The following is a 17,054-nucleotide window of genomic DNA, read 5'->3' as shown; positions in this document are numbered from 1 at the left end:
TCTATTAGTAATCTTATCAATTAAACTAAATTTTAAAGTTCTAGGTACCACTATGGTTCTACACTTCTACTTATAATCAATAAAAATTATAGTACCTGTGGAAGTATGGAATGCTCTTTAATAACTTACTAATTGTGTATTAATACTGTGGTAACCCTCGTGTTTCACATAAATGTGTTCAGGGTTTTGAAGGAGGTGGAAATATGGCAACATGTGTACAGTCTATAGTCCCTATGACTCCTGGCACTCCTTTTTTATTAAGAAATCTGTTCATGTATATAACAAATATAACAATTTGAAATTCATAATAAGTTCAATTTGTGTAAAAATATATATTATTTTTTAGTACACATAGTATAGGTACCATAAGTACCATAGTTAGGTATGAGTAAAAAAATATGTTTACCCTCTACGTACTGCATTAAATTTTTTAAAACTATCGGGGAAGCTTATATAACGTTTTATAATATCCGGCTGATTCAGTGCATTAGATACTTCAGCAATACTTCTGCTCGCAGATGTCTGACTTAATGCTGATGATCTATTGTCACCAATATCAAGTTGATACGAGCCACTAGCAAATAACTGCAAAGCTGTCAAAACCTAATAATTATTAATAACATATATAACATTTTATTATAATTCATTATTATTAATAAATAAAATAATAAATTGTAATATCGTATATTAAATTATTTAAGAACTGTTTAATAGAGAGCGGCAGAATTCGGTTCCCGCTGTCTTGTAATCGAAAAACTGCTATTGTTAAATTGAGGAACCGACTATGTTTCAATTTAAATATTCATAAACGCAAATTAACACAAAAATGATAATATAAATAAATAAGATAACAAATGGTATGAAAATTAATGCGAAACGTTACGTACAGAGGTTGAAATGAACGTTGATACGAATAATACGTATTACGTATTACAAATATTACGTATTACGTAATATCTTTTTCCGCGTCAGTACATCGGACGTATTGGACGCACTAGGTACCAGGGTCGCAGGACGGTGATAGTCACTTTTCCTTCTTCGGTATCGACGGCTACTCGTTTGATGGTCATCGTTCAGTCGACACGATCACAGCATACGCTCCTATATTCTGATAGTTGGCGTTTAATATTTTTACAATGTTTCCACAATGTTTCTACAATTTTTCTACAATGTTTCAAAACATCGTGCGCATATTTGTCCAGAAAATTGTATCGTTTATTTATTATTCATCATTAATCATCCGTTTTAGGTACTAATAGAGAACCTAAATTACCATTTTAAATATGGTTACAATATTGGGCAGTTTATCCCTAAATTTGAATCTTTTGGGCATAGTTTATAATGTATACATAGGAATAATTATATGTACGTTAAGTATTTTATCTTTTTTATTCAATTTAGATCTTATAAATAAGGCATAACTACACACAATTATAAGTTAGACATCATATTAAGAACATGAAACTATAATTTAATATTTAATTTAATATTTACAACTATCAAGCCGTAAAAATACGTCATAAGTGCGTCATTTTAAAAATAAAATAATGGTAATTTTATATTAAGGAAATTAAATTTGAATTTACATTTTAGTTTCTCAGAAGTGAAGAATTGATTTTACACTAATGTGTGGTTTTTTTGTGTGTCTGTGTACACTACAGGATAAGTATCAAAATAATGTTTTCTTCAACCTCACTAAATTATCTGGTGAAAAGGTGAATTAAGTTGGTGCGTCTGAAAGGAAAAAATTATAAATTTCCAGTAGTAATCAAAAGCGTCTAGAAAAACAAAAAAAAATTTTCACGCAAAACCAGTTTTTAATAAAATCGATATTGTTTTTTTGGTGTAACTCAAAAACAAACAATTGAAGATACTTGACATTGTCACCAAAAGTTTAGTTCTCTGTACATGATAAAATTATGATAAATATTTTAATTTAAGCTATTTATAGGAATAAGAAACTAAGAATAAATACTATGTGCAATTTTTAATTTATTCAACACTAACCATATTACTATATTAGGTAATCATTTGTATTACAAACACTTACTTTAAAAATACCCGAAGAAAAGAATTGCATTGCAGAGACAAAATCTTAATTATGTATAATAACTATAATTATTTTAAGCTAGGTATATAATTATAGGATTAATTGTTAATTATAAGAGTTTTACAGTGTTTACAAATTACTATTACTTGTCACTGCTTTTTTCAATATAATTCATAAAATATACTCAAAAAGGGCTTCCCCCCTGTCTACATATCTCCCTAAAAATGTTTTTACATGTCGGCAAAATTGTTTAATGTGCAAAAACAGGTAAATCTATCGAATTCCCAATACTTTTTTTATATTTTTTCAAGTAGTTTTCTTAAACTTAAAGGATAATGAAGTAATAATGTCATATTGTCATAATCAAATATCAAAACTATTAACTATATAATCTACATAAAATGAATACCTATAGTTACTTATACATTATTATGTGACATTTTTCGTCTATCTATAATTTCAATCAATACATTTCATATATATTTTAACAAAATAAAACATGACGTACATTTTCGGTAAATTGCTGTAGCTTTCTATCATACATATTTTAATTTTTTTCAACATTTTTCAAATTATTTTGTATTTTTTCAATAAACTAAATGTTTATCAAACGTATGACGTATAAAAGTATAACTTAACTTTATAAGCAAATACCATAATAAGACAATACGAATACGTATTATGTATTTATGTTCAATAACGCAGGTATTATTGTATTTTATTCTAAGGCATGTATATGATAATATTCTTAGTATCAACATTATTTTGTTGGCTCAAAAATTATAAATAGGTAAGGTAAGTAGGTACATTAAATTATATTAATTTATTTTCATAATGCGTTAATGCCTAAATTAATAATACTTTAAATAACATTTATAGATACGCTTTCGTTAATTAATTGTGATTTTTAAAAAATATGATTTTGTCGACATTATATCAGACATAAACTTAGTACATACGTAAAACATAAAATACGGCTTCATCTAAGATTTCGTATCATATTCATTAATTACCTATAGCGGTGCCTACCCATAGGCGTAAATAGTGTTTAAAATTTGGGGGGAGCTGTAGATCAAGTCTATAATTGATACTCTTATGATACTTTTAAATTATAGTAGTTAAATCATTAGTTTTTTGTTCGGGGGGCTATAGAAATTCTAGGGGGACTAAGGACCCCAGCCCCACTATTTGCGCCTACGTGCCTACCCATTATTGCAATACATTAAACGAAATCCATGTTAATCAAAAAATCAACGTTTATTTAAAGTTTAGATGAGCGGAGTAGTAGCCAAACATTTCGCAGAGTAACCCATTACCACTCCACTCCGCTCATAAAACTTTAAATACTTATAACTTATAAATTACTCACCCTAAATTCGATTTTTCGATGTTTTGAAATACTTAGACAAATATTCTGCTGTGGAATATGAAATTAAAACTCTGTTTTCATTCAAAAAAGTAAAAAAACTTAAAAATGTAACGCTAACGATAAAAAATATATAAAACATAATTTTTTAATAAAAACTTTGTTTTTTAAACGACTCGAAACTATGGAAAATAAAATTTTTAAAAACATTTACACTTCTTGAAATAATGAGTGTTTAACGATAAAAGAATTACTCTGTATATATATATATATATATATATATATATAGTTTATAATATTTGTATAATGATTTTTGATTAAACATTTATATGTGAAAACGTAGTATGTACTCTTAAAGGTGATAATAAGCTATAGCCGTCACTTATCAATTATTACCATATTGACTTTTGACCATGGACTAATCTATACATAATCTATATAGGTACATTATACGTCCGTGCTTTTGGTTAATCGGAATTTGCTGAAATAAGTTAATAATGATAATATAATATAATATTGTAACATTGCAGTATTCAATTGTATAATATAATAAAATAAATATTTTCAATAAAACAATAATTATGTAGGTCCGATAAATTCAAATCACGTTACATCCGAGCTGACACTTGTGCGTACCTACAGTTTTAACTCGACAATTCGCGGTCGTTAACCAATCGTCTTATCTAACAACGCAATATTATGTAATTATTAAAATTTACGCCAGATCAACGAAATCGGTCTATTTTATTTTCTCTCGATCCGTCTCCAAACTGTATAATATAGCTACTCGCGTACAGATCATTAAAATATATCACTCGTCGGACCACGGATCATCATGGACTTGTCCAATAGCCGTATAACTGGTATATTGATATTAATCGTAAACTTACAGCTAACCGATAACGTTTTGCTACGAGAACTCAAAAAACGACCTCATATTGTTGTCATCATTGCCGATGATTTGGTTAGTATCCTAATATTATGTTTATTGTATAGACAGATTAAACTGCTATATTAGTGTAATGTGAAATATAATACCAAAGTTAAATCTAAACTACGTGTTGAAAAAATATTTGTCATGTACAGTTAAAAAAAGGTGTACCTACCTAGGTTGCAATAGATGTATTTCAAAAAGGGGAAAGTAGGTGACCGCTCAGCTGCTCAGTAGTCAAAGGTAGGCATTAACTTAACTAGTTAGTTAATTTTCTAATCAACTTATGAACTTAACTAGTTTAATTGTTTGTTAAAATAACTTAATTTCGGCTCAAATTATTTAAAAAAGAATCCATCAAGTTAAATTTTTTAAAATTTTTGTTTGTGTGGTTATTTTATACGTAAATATTAATACTAAAATAAAAATAAAAATAATTAAATACTATAATAATACAAACATTTTTGTTATATTTCTTGATAAAATAATTTTGCAAATAATTATATTTGAGTAGATTAGATAGGAACAAAAACTGTTAATTATTACGAGAAAGTTCAATAACATTGTTTATTATCATTTTGGAAATTAGATATAACGCAGTCACTCTTTATGTAATCAACATACTAATTAAAAAATTTAGATTAACTTTTAGATTCTGAGCGAAGCGATGAATGTATTGATTTTACAATGATGTGTGTTTTTTGTTTTATTTTTTTTTTATTTTTGTGTCTGTCATCACCTTTTAGGACAGTAAAAGTGCTTGGATTTTCTTCAATAGTAACTTTTCTGATAGGAAAGTGAATCTAGTTGGTACTTTGTAAAAATTTCCCAGTAGTTTTGAAAAGCGACGTGAAAAACAAAAGAAAAATTAAGGAAAAACGGGAATTTTTACGCAAAATCTGTTTTCGAGAAAATCGATTTTGGTTTTTGGTGTGACTCTAAAACAAATGACCGTAGGGACATGAAATTTTGACTGAATGTTTATATTAGCATTTTCTATGCACCATAACATTTTCCAAATATTTTGACTTATTTTGAGCTGTTTACGGACATTTTCAACAAAGCTGAAAAACATTGTTTTGATTATTTATCGTGTACACAGACACGATAAAAGGCGGCTCTAAGCGTCAAACGATTGGATTTTAGATTCTGAGCGAAGCGATGTATTGATTTAAAATGATGTGTGTTTTTTTTTATTTTTTTTTTTATTTCATTTTATTTTTTATTTTTTTATTTATTTATTTATTTTTGTGTCTGTCATCACCTTTTAGGACACTAAAAATGCTTGGATTTTATTCAACAGTAACTTTTCTGATAGGAAAGTGAATCTAGTTGGTACTTTGGGGGGTCAAAAGTAAAAATTTCCCAGTAGTTTTCAAAAGCAACGTGAAAAACAAAAGAAAAATTAAGGAAAAACGGGAATTTTTACGCAAAATCTGTTTTCGAGAAAATCGATTTTGGTTTTTGGTGTAACTCTTAAACAAATGACCATAGATATGAAATTTTGACTGAATGTTGATATTAGCATTTTCTATACACCATAAATTTTTGAAAATATTTTGACTCTTTTTGAGCTGTTTACGGCCATTGTCAGTTATCAATTTTTTTAATTTTTTTTTCTATAAATATCAATAAAATTTTATCTGTTGAGTAAAAAAGCTTGAAAATTTAATAGAAGGCTCCTAGGTTATTGTTTCAAAGGCAGATGAAAAAAATTAAAAATCCTTAGTCACGGTTTTTATTTATAAGTATTTAAAGTTCAAATTTTGACAAAATACAGAAAAATCAAGAAAATAGCAAATTATTTTGAGTTGAGAATTCATAAAAATTTTTCTTTTTAAATCTAAGATTTGAAAATGTAATATAAGATTACTCATAAGTTTGTCTACCCTTATCAAAAAAAAAATGTCTAGAAGAAACTTAAATTAAATTTGTATGAGCGTCTGAAATTTATATTTTTACAACATTTGATATTTACTCGATTTCTCATGTAACAATTTTCTTATTTTATTGTAATTAAAAAACGAATGACTGTAGATACTTGAAAATTTCACTGAATGTTTATATTAGCATTTTCTATACACCATAAAATGTTGAAAATATTTTGACTCTTTTTGAGCTGTTTACGGACATTGTCAGTTTTCAATATTTTTAGTTTTTTTTTTCTATTAATATCAATAAATTTTTATTTGTTGGGTAAAAAAGCGTGAAAATTTAATATAAGGCTCCTGATATATCGTTCTAATAGCAGTTGAAAAATATTAAAAATACATAGTCACAATTTTTTTTTATAAGCATTTAAATTTCAAATTTTGACAACATTTATCAAATTTATAATTTATTAATTATTTTGTGGTTAAAAATGTATAAAATTTTTAACTTTTATGGCTAAGGATTGAAAATTTAAAACAAGGCTCCACGTAAATAGGTTATATATAAATTACTTTATTCACAATAATATCATCAAATATACTTGGTAAAAATCATAGGCTGACTGACCGTTTTCGCTCAGAATCGTTTTTCTTATACAATGATATTATATCATTGAATTCAAATTTAACACCATCCATTACAGTGACCCACTTGTAACCTACTGTACAGCAGAGCGACATACACTTATCCACCTTTTTTTTAATCTGAGTTAAGTTAAAATTGAACTTAGGTACTTATCAAGTTAAATTTATTATTTGGTAAACTGGGTAACTTGTTACTTTACCGGACACCCTTTTTTAAATTTTTTTTTGTTAGACCCTTATAGTTAACAACTATACTGAATACTATGGTGAAGTCAGAATTTGGCTTCGGACTTAGTTTCGAAGTTATGGCCTATAAAGTTCCCTATTTTGCGATTTTTACACATTCACGCATCACTCTAGTTTACTGTGCCTTTAACGAATGTATATATATATATATATATATATTTTGAAACTTATGTACTTCAACGAGTTAAGAACGATGGTGCAATCAAAATTAGATAGTCGGACTTCATTTTGCAATTATAGCCTAAGGCAGTTTCGAATTCTGCGTTTTTACGCATTCGCAGAACGCTCTTGATTTTACTACGTTTAGTTTTTGATTTTGCTCTTAGGTTAGGTTAAACCATAAGCGTGTTTACGGGAGGGGCCGGGTGGGCACTGCCCCCCCTCCCGCAGACTGTGCCACCAACAAAATCATGCTAGGATAAAAAAAAAGTCGTGCGGTGTGTACCCTGCAGCGTACCTATAATAGATTTTGATTGATTGTAATTTTTTTAGTTACGCATTTATTAATTAATGATTATATTATCATATGGTTTCATCGGCTGAAAATATACAATTATACCGATTATCATTTCAAAAATGTTTTTAGATATTTTACGACTTATTTAAATAATTAAAATTTTGTCAGAAACTCAAAATATTTATTACTGATTAGTTAATAGTTTTACAATTTGTATGATGTTTACCTTGTATAATGGATGGAAAAAAAGTATTTTTGTTGTTTTGACAATGGTTATGCTTTTTGATCATAATTAAAAAATATTCCTACCATTGTGAATTTTGTAATATAAAAAATGAATATTTTTTCATGCCTAAAAAAATAGGTCTCACAATTTAAAAATGTGTTATGCCCCCTCGGCCACCAAAGTCTGAACTCGCTTATGGGTTGAATAAAATATTTTGTCGCAGTTCAAACGATATCAATCGATCAACAATTATTCTAGTATAGACTATACTGAATAGTAATAGGAGGTTTAGTACATAAGTTAATTAGTATAATTATATTAATATAAATTATAATTAATAAGTATAATTAACATAAGTTAATTGGTCACAATATAATTTATCAATCGGAACATATGAACGAGAATGACTTATCAGTTATAGATATGACAGTATATGACTGATAATATGAGCTGTTCGTCTGTATCACGGTTTTCTGTTTCAACTCATTTTATTTGCGTTTCGCACAGAATAATGGTACTATAACCAAGGTTGCTTACTATACTATACTTTTTTAAATGGCATTGTTACGACTTACGAGAGGTCCACGGAACCTCGAGTATTGTGACCCGGTCACCCCTCGCCGTTATATACCTACTTATGTTACCTTAACTGCAGGCCACCGAGTCTGGCGACCGGTGCCGGTAGGCGACGGGAGTCGCTATACTTGTGTTACTTTAACTAAGGTTAAGTTTACTTATTGTTAGGTACCTAATTCGTCTGCCTGCAGTGCAGGTATACTCTCCCCAGTCACCCCCTCCCGCGACCACGATTAACTTTTTAACAAGTTAATGCTCACCTAAATACCTAAATACAATATTGTAAATAATAGAGGTTCAATTGCAATACCATATTTATTTTTTAAATTGTAATATTTACGATAGTCCATAATACTCAAAACTATTTCGTTGCTATGCCATGTCGACGCATGGTTGTGGTTAGGTATTTTTAATACTGAAATAAAACATAAAACTACAAACTGTAGTTATTAGTTCTATATCATTTCCTCTATCGTCTTCAGAATTATTGTAAATTATAAATGTATATTTTATATGCTTGACTGTATTCCAATAAATAAACATAAATTATTATCATTATGAACTCAATACTCAACATTGTATATTATATGATATAAATATAGAATTATATAATTATTATTGCTTTAATTTTTAAATAATAATTCATACTCAATAGTTAATACGAAAATACAATAGTGTATAAAAAAAAATTTAAAAAGAAAATTGGTATCAATGAATATTCACTCCCCACCTCACTACCATTTAAAGTACATGTCATTGATCAGGAAATGTAGTCTGATAAAAATGTCTAGTTTTATAGGGTAGAGGCCAGATTATATGTTGATGCGGTTGGGGCATTTGGTTTTAGCTGCAGTGTAAGCCGAAAATCCTAAATTATATTTTTATAAGATTCAATTTTAAATTAACAAAAAATCAAAAATAATTTCAATAAATTGTAAATAAATCCTTATAAACCGTGTACCGTGGGGTCCCTGAAAACTGCTTGAAGTGCCCTTAGAGACCAGTTTGTATAGTGCACAGTTTGGGATCTGCTGACTTAATGTATTTAAACAGGGTTGGAATGATGTTGGATTTCACGGATCTATACAGATACCCACGCCGAATATCGATGCACTTGCTTATAATGGTGCGATATTGAATCGGCATTATGTCCAGCCAACTTGTACTCCATCGAGGGCTGCTTTGCTTACCGGAAAATACCCGATTCGCTATGGTAGGTTCACTTGGTCTCTAATAAGTAATAATAGGTAAACGTAATTATGTAATTATGTCACAGCCATGTTGATTGCTTAGGTACATACAGAGTGTAAAGAAAGACCTAGAAAAAACAAAATTTATATTTATTAAACGTATGACAATATCTAAATAATTTCAGAAATATATTTGTTAGGAAATTCCCTAAAAGAATATTTTGAAATACATTATTACGTTTCAAATTAATTTACTCCAAAAATATATTGATTTTAAATAAATTGTAAAAATAAAATACTTATTGATTTACAATCAATTAGTAATTAAACGTCTTTACAATCAATCTTTGTCTAAAAATTTAGAATTTGCAAATTGGCTATTATGAATTTCCATAAAAAGAATTTAATTTAATTCAATTTTTTATTTTTGATACTAAAAAGAAAAAATTGTATACTATAATACATTTTACATATAACGTAAGTGTTTATAAACTATTAAAAAAAATATATTTTTAAATATTGATTAAATAAAAGTTATTTCATTTGTTAGGTATTTCTGTTACACTCTATATTCCGGGTATTGGGGCTTGGACTAGTTGCGCCTAAAACTAAATTTGTATTTTAGGGTCAGTATACCAATTGCGCGGCTTATATTTTAAGTCAGTATAGCATATGTACATGTGTTCGATATTTTTCGTACGAATTCACATATATTAGGCTTAAGAATATTTATATGCATTTTTATAGATTTAACAAAAAACAAATTTTTTTTTAGAAACTCATAGTTCGACAAAAAAATATTAGATACAGGTATGACACTAATTAATTCATCAACGGATATTTTTGTAATGCTATCGGATGCGGTGCCTTATATGGTTAAGTATGGAAAATCACTTAGTCCTTTATACTGGAAAATGATTTACGTGACATGCGCTGCTACGGTTTCCATAGGACTTCTGAAGAGGTTCACGGACAATTTAACACTATTAATAATATTGTATCGAATGTCAAAATTTTTTTTAAAAAAGTACCTTCACGTATTACATACCTACATTATATTTTCTTTAGTAAATTGCATATTTTTGCATATTTTCCAAATTTTTACTGCATATTAAATCACATATAGTGAAGTTTATTACGCATATGTATACACATATTTGAGTACTTTTTAGTGCTTAAAGTTCCGAGCCTTGTTAATAGCTTTGTATAATATTTATTTACTATAGTAAATTATAACATTTAGTTAATAGAATTCAAGGGGTATTTTCAGAATTTATTTTTCGTCAGCCGCTGCAAACGGATCCGGACTCATTAAGAAGTACTTACATATTATTTGTATTAACAACGTTAAATATAGTTAGGCAACGTGTAGTTAGTAAAAACAATTAATTTTATCATAATATAAGTTCCTATTGTATTGAAGAAAAATATGTTTAATAACGTTCAATAAATTGCGTTTTGTCCCGTGTTAAAGAAATGTATTTATTTTTTTAAATCTATACATATAACAGAAGCTGATGTCTGACTGACTGACTAATAAACTTTGCGTAATTACCTGTTGGATTTAATTCTACAGAGAAATTATAATTACATATTTTTGGCCATAGCTCTCTAAATCTTAAACGCTATCCACGCATGCTTTTCATAGTATTAACGTATTTATAGTATTCATAGGCTGTTATTTAGCGCAATTAGTCTATTGACCCTGAAAATGACCGAGCGCAGTATAATTATTAATTGGTATATGAAAAAGTTTTAGCGCAATTTATGAACTCCCTAAACACTATATTCCAAATATATTGAATAACGATTCAAAATATTAAGTACTTAACTATGACTATTATATTGGGTACATATCAAATCACTAATTTATACGTTGTTAGGCCTTCAAGGTCCACCCATTGCTTCTGGCAAAGCTTCAGCACTTCCAACAAATGAAACAATTTTACCGCAAGTAAACATGACTGAATTCATTTGTTATTAAATCATTTGTTATAGTACAGTCATCGCTACTTTAAATGTTTTTTTTAAATTAATTTAAAGTATCTGAAAGAGTTGGGCTATTCAACACACTTGGTTGGAAAATGGCACTTGGGCTGTCACCAAAAACGTTTCACTCCCACAAAAAGAGGATTCGACAGTCATTTCGGTTACTGGAACGGGTTTATTAGTTATAGAAACAGCACACACGCTACGGTAAACAATATTTTTCTACGGTTTATAAGTTTATCTGGAAGTACCTATTTAATTCGCTTACGTTCGATCATATTATACATCTGTTATTGATAATTAAATTATAGCAAACAATGAGTGGTATCGATGCCAGGCGTGGGTTCGAAAGGGCGGGAAATGAGATGGACCGCGATCGGTATGCAACTGATGTTTTTACAGAAGAAGCTCGTAAAATCATAGAAGCAAGTAAACGGGAAAACACTAAAATGTTTTTAATGGTAAGTCATTTGGCCGTTCATTCAGGAAATAGTGGACCAAATCACTTGGAAGTCTTGAATAAAACCTACAATGACGAGGCATTCGGTTATATTGAAAACGAAAACAGAAGACTTTATGCAGGTGAGAATAATATTGTTATATTAAGCAACAGGACTATTTTTAATTTCCAATTTTCTTTCTTGTTCAATTTTATTTACTTATTTATACAGTCAGGTAAGTAACAACAGATTCTTTTCTATCAATTTTATAACGTTTTTTTATTTGTGTACCAGATCTAAAACAATGAGCGCGCAAAAAACGTTTATTAATGAGAAAACAATGTTTCGCTTCGGTTGTATGGCTTACTGCATTATTTTGAGAACGAATGCCGTCCAATTTTAGGATACCAAACCCAATGACCTGACACCATCTTGATGGCAAAATCATGAAAAAAAATTGTCGATAAATTTGTTATTTGGGATCTGCAATATTTGACCATGCGTCTCCTTTCTATCAATCAATTATGCATAATGCGCCGGCCCTATCTTGTTGTTGATGAAATAATTTTGCATATTTTCTCGATGGAAATACCCACGCACAATATTATAGTGACATTTATGGTGCACGAATTTCAGGTATGGTGACTTCTTTGGACGACTCTGTTGGAAAAATAATCAAATCACTACACGAAAATGAAATGCTAGAAAATTCTATTGTGGTGTTTATGTCAGACAACGGTGCGCCAACGGACGATCCGTTATGGGGTCATGATAACTTTGGATCAAATTGGCCTTTGAGAGGGGTATGATTTATTTTATGACATTTATTAAAATATTATTAACTACATGTGTCGTGGTTTGAGTGTTTTTTTTGTCGTGTAAAGCAGCGTCTCGGAAATTGTAATTGGATCAAGAAAATAACTGGTGATTGCAAATAGGTGGAGGTACAAAATTACCAATTACTGTACCAATAATTGGTAAAGTCATAATATTTCGCCATTTGAGATAGATCATAATAAAAAAAATATGAAATTTTTTCTTAGTTTTAGAAGCTAAACAAAATTACAAAATAATATTCAGTCAATAAATTCATTATAAAAAGGTTTGACATTTTATTAAATTTAGAAAAAAGCATCAGTACTTGAAGGCGGAGTTCGTGGGGTTGCTGCGATATGGAGTCCATGGTTGAAAGAAAAAAACATTGTTTCTAACAATTTATTTCATATTACTGATTGGTTGCCCACTTTATATACAGCAGCAGGTAAATAAATTTAACAATTTTCATCGATTATTATTCGAGTATAAAGTTTACAAGGGCACCTAAATAATGACATAATGTTTAGGACTAGCTTTACCGTTTATATGCGTTTATATTCTAATTAAATAAATCAATGTCATGACTCATGGATATTGTAAATATGACAGTAGATGAAATAAGTAGATATATAGGTAATATAATCATCATATTAAATAGGTACCTACCTAATATGCAATTGATTAGCCAGTTACTTTTTATTGTAAATAGGAAGTTACATTTAGTTAAATCACAGTTTCCAATGGTTCCATTTTCAATTTATCACTGTATGTCTTTAGATCTATACATATTTATTTATAGTTAGGCACACAAAATAGGTACCTACTTTGATAAAATTATTTACAAGTATACAACCCGTTACCTAAGAGGTTGAGTACTTTTCATATAACAAAATATACCTACCTACTTATTACAAGCATGTATGACATTTAAACAACACTACATATATTATTTATATTTGTTGCAATTTTAAATACATATATTTACAAATGTTAACAACATTTTTGACGATGTTTTTTTATAATTTATCGAGGTACAAACAAGAGGAACCTTAATATATTAGTTAACATATTTTTCATGCTTTTTTACTCGTGAACAAAAAGTATACTTTTAAATAACTTATAACTATTATAACTTATAACTTCTTAAATCAATAAAAAAAAATAAAAGTTATGAATTGACCTGTATATATTTTGATAATTATGTCAAGTCTAGTAAATGCTATTATGAATATTTGGTAAAAATGTTAAGTCTCTCTAGTCTTAAAAATAAAATAAAATAGATTTGCGTAAAAGTTCCGGGTTTTCAGTCATTTTTTTTTGTTCAGATTATTTTGATGAGTTCTGAGAATATTCAATTTTGATCTCCCGACTAGATCCTAGTTCTTACAGCTATCTACCCTCAAAGTTGAGCTACTCGTGTAAACAGAAAGAAAATGTTTTTTGTAAATTGATTGAAAGTAAATGAAAAGACTATATTATTATGTAAAATTGACTAGTTGGTAATTGAAAACTTAATTATATAGTTAAATTAGAAATAGCCAATTGGTACATATAGGCTTAGGTAAGGATAGTATAGTTAGGTAAATATTTATTTTTATTTTTTTGATAGGTTATTTATTATATAGAAGTTAATTGGTTTGAAGATACGATTGTTATTTAAACAGAGTACCTATAATATACATCCGGGACTTAGGACAATTAAACGCCATAATATTTAAAATATTTAAAAATAAAATTGAGAGTGCCGGTTTGGGGGCCCTGTCTCCAAAGTTTTTTTTATTTAATCAGCTTTTTAGTGTTAGCTCCAATTTTTATTAACAAATGATTTATTTTTAGGCGGAAATATTGAAGACTTAGGTAAAATTGATGGTGTCGATCAGTGGAAAAGCTTAACTGATACTTTAAAACAAGTAAGATCAAAGATTTTAATCAATATAGACGAGACAAGAGGAGAGGAAGCCTTAATTTTCAACCAATGGAAAGTTGTGAAAAGTAAAATTTTTTTATACTAAATCTAGTTGATATGAAACGATAAGTACCTACCGTTAAAGTGTTAAATCTATAGACTATAACTACAAAACCACAAATAGTTCTATTTATAATATACCATAATTAATGAATTAATGAATTTGTTCTTTTCTATTACATTAACCCATAAATTCTAAAAATAATATTGCTATGTTTCGATGTGAAGTGCAATGTGATTGAAAATGTCTTTCTATGTATATGTTCCTATGTAAATGTTTTGCACTTTTAACCACTAAACTCAACTTCTTTCTCGCTTCTAACTTGCACAGTTACACTCATAGCCCACAGACCCAAGTGCTGTGATTATATTTTACACAAACATAACCGGCTACCTTTATTAAATATTAACAATGAGCAAACCACGTGTTTTGACAGGTAACCGTACAAATAACATGGTCTTCAACCTCAAGTACGCCGGGGACCCTGGTAATGCAGGACCCAAATATAATATGTCCGGTGTGGTGGCAAGTGCCGTCGGTAAATGTCTATCAGAAATTAATTGTTTGACCCAAGACGGTTGCATGAACGCGTCGACGGCGCGAGACGTGTTTTACGTTGCCCGTTCACTGGCTAAAGTCGACGGCCAAATTTGCCCAGAGCGCGTATCCAACTCAAATCCCGACCAACAGTATGAATGTTTTGACGGGTACTGTCTTTTCGATATCCTCCAAGACCCCTGCGAGTATCGAAATGTGGCCAAGCAGAACCCCCAAACGCTGAACGCGACAATCCACATGCTGGAACGGTTCAAAAAGGAAATTACGATGCAAACCCCGTTTCCGATAGTTGATCCCGACGCGGATCCTCGTCGATTTGCCGGTTATTGGGAGCCTTGGCTGGAACCCTTCGACAAAGCTTAGAGAGAATTTCCATAATCATTTGTTATTAATTTAATATTGTGCCGTGTTTGTATGAATATTATAAATGTGTAATTATAACATACATAATATTTTAATAATTATTATTTATAATAATATGAACATGTAGTACTTGTACCTAATAATATTGATAACAATGTATGTTTATTGTAACATAATTAAAATATTATAATTATACTAATGTTAGAATGTAATAATAATTGATAAACGTTCGGAAGAAAATAATTTAATTATGTTAGGTAGCAAAATAATATTGTGTAATAGCTAGGTGACTACTATTAATATAATTTAAATTTAAATGTTATAAAATTATTATGGCAATGTGTTAATAATAATACAACTATTTGAAAAATTGAGTTTTAATAAGATTAGGTACATATATGTTTAAATAGTGTTTTTACGTTAAAAATCTTCTAGATTATTTGTACATTGTAATATAGATACCTATGTGATGTACCTACAATATATAAAACTAATAACAAATATACGTACGCAATTGTCGCAAATGTATAAAATCACAGACACGAATTATTTAATATAAAGATTTAAAACTAGATATCCAAACTGTATCTGTCTATTAAAACGATTTATTAAAAAAAAATTTCTGTTTGGAAATATACGTATTATAATATTATAATATTAGGTGGGTTTTGGTGTAATTTTTAAGCGAGGGGCACTACTACAATTTAGCCCCATTTTAGCATTGAGTGCTAAATTCAATCACCAGTCAAAAAATTAGAAAATCATTAATATTTAATACCTAGTTCTTGTTTTTAACGATTCTATTGATATTTGGCTTTGTTTATTATTATTGTTATTAGGTACTTACTATAGTAAAAATCAAAATATAGAAATATCTGACTATATGAGTGTGGAAATCATCACACATGGAACGTCGTAGTGTACTTACATCAGGGGCGTCTTCAGGTCAATTCCAATTTCCAGGGGAAAAATTAGTCTTGAATACCGCTTTTAACAATTAACAAAGTGTATATTAATAAAATGTATTTATCTATTATCAAAAACAGAACATCTCACAACTTAATGGGGGGGGGGAGGGCGACCCCTTGAGGGTCGCGCCTGATTTACACTACGCACTCAATGACTTACTAGCATATTATGTACGTTTCACAAGCAGCGTATGTATACTAATCATAATCTTTTTAGACTGTTAATAGAGCTCTTAGTTTTGTGCATACAAAACATTTTGCGGCCGGCCACTGTGCGGCACCATGTGCAATTTATAAAAGCGACTAGCGAGCCACTCCCTAGAGTGTTTATTGTAATTATGATCACTTACCTAATATTATAATATTATCATGGGATATGATTATGTGTGATATAT

At 29.0% G+C, this 17,054-nt stretch overlaps 1 protein-coding gene across 2 annotated transcripts; it reads left to right on the top strand.

Moving 5' to 3' along the window:
• The first annotated feature begins 3,903 nt into the window (after positions 1 to 3,903).
• On the top strand, positions 3,904 to 16,335 carry LOC132936644 (arylsulfatase B-like). Of its 2 annotated transcripts, XM_061003399.1 has the most exons (9): positions 3,904 to 4,380; positions 9,422 to 9,581; positions 11,442 to 11,512; positions 11,602 to 11,754; positions 11,859 to 12,129; positions 12,624 to 12,790; positions 13,113 to 13,248; positions 14,640 to 14,795; positions 15,207 to 16,332. In XM_061003399.1, exons 1-9 carry the CDS (start codon positions 4,252 to 4,254, stop codon positions 15,689 to 15,691), a joined length of 1,728 nt encoding a protein of 575 aa, XP_060859382.1. In that variant the 5' UTR covers positions 3,904 to 4,251; the 3' UTR covers positions 15,692 to 16,332. The 2 variants fall into 2 exon arrangements, with proteins under 2 accessions (XP_060859382.1, XP_060859383.1); XM_061003400.1 differs by lacking the exons at positions 9,422 to 9,581; positions 11,442 to 11,512 and having other exon boundaries at positions 15,207 to 16,335.
• The last annotated feature ends 719 nt before the right edge of the window (positions 16,336 to 17,054 follow it).

Source organism: Metopolophium dirhodum, chromosome 1, assembly GCF_019925205.1.
Source record: "Metopolophium dirhodum isolate CAU chromosome 1, ASM1992520v1, whole genome shotgun sequence".
Classification (NCBI taxonomy): domain Eukaryota; kingdom Metazoa; phylum Arthropoda; class Insecta; order Hemiptera; family Aphididae; genus Metopolophium; species Metopolophium dirhodum.
Note: the sequence above shows the minus strand (reverse complement) of the source record. Positions and strands in the feature narration are given on the sequence as shown.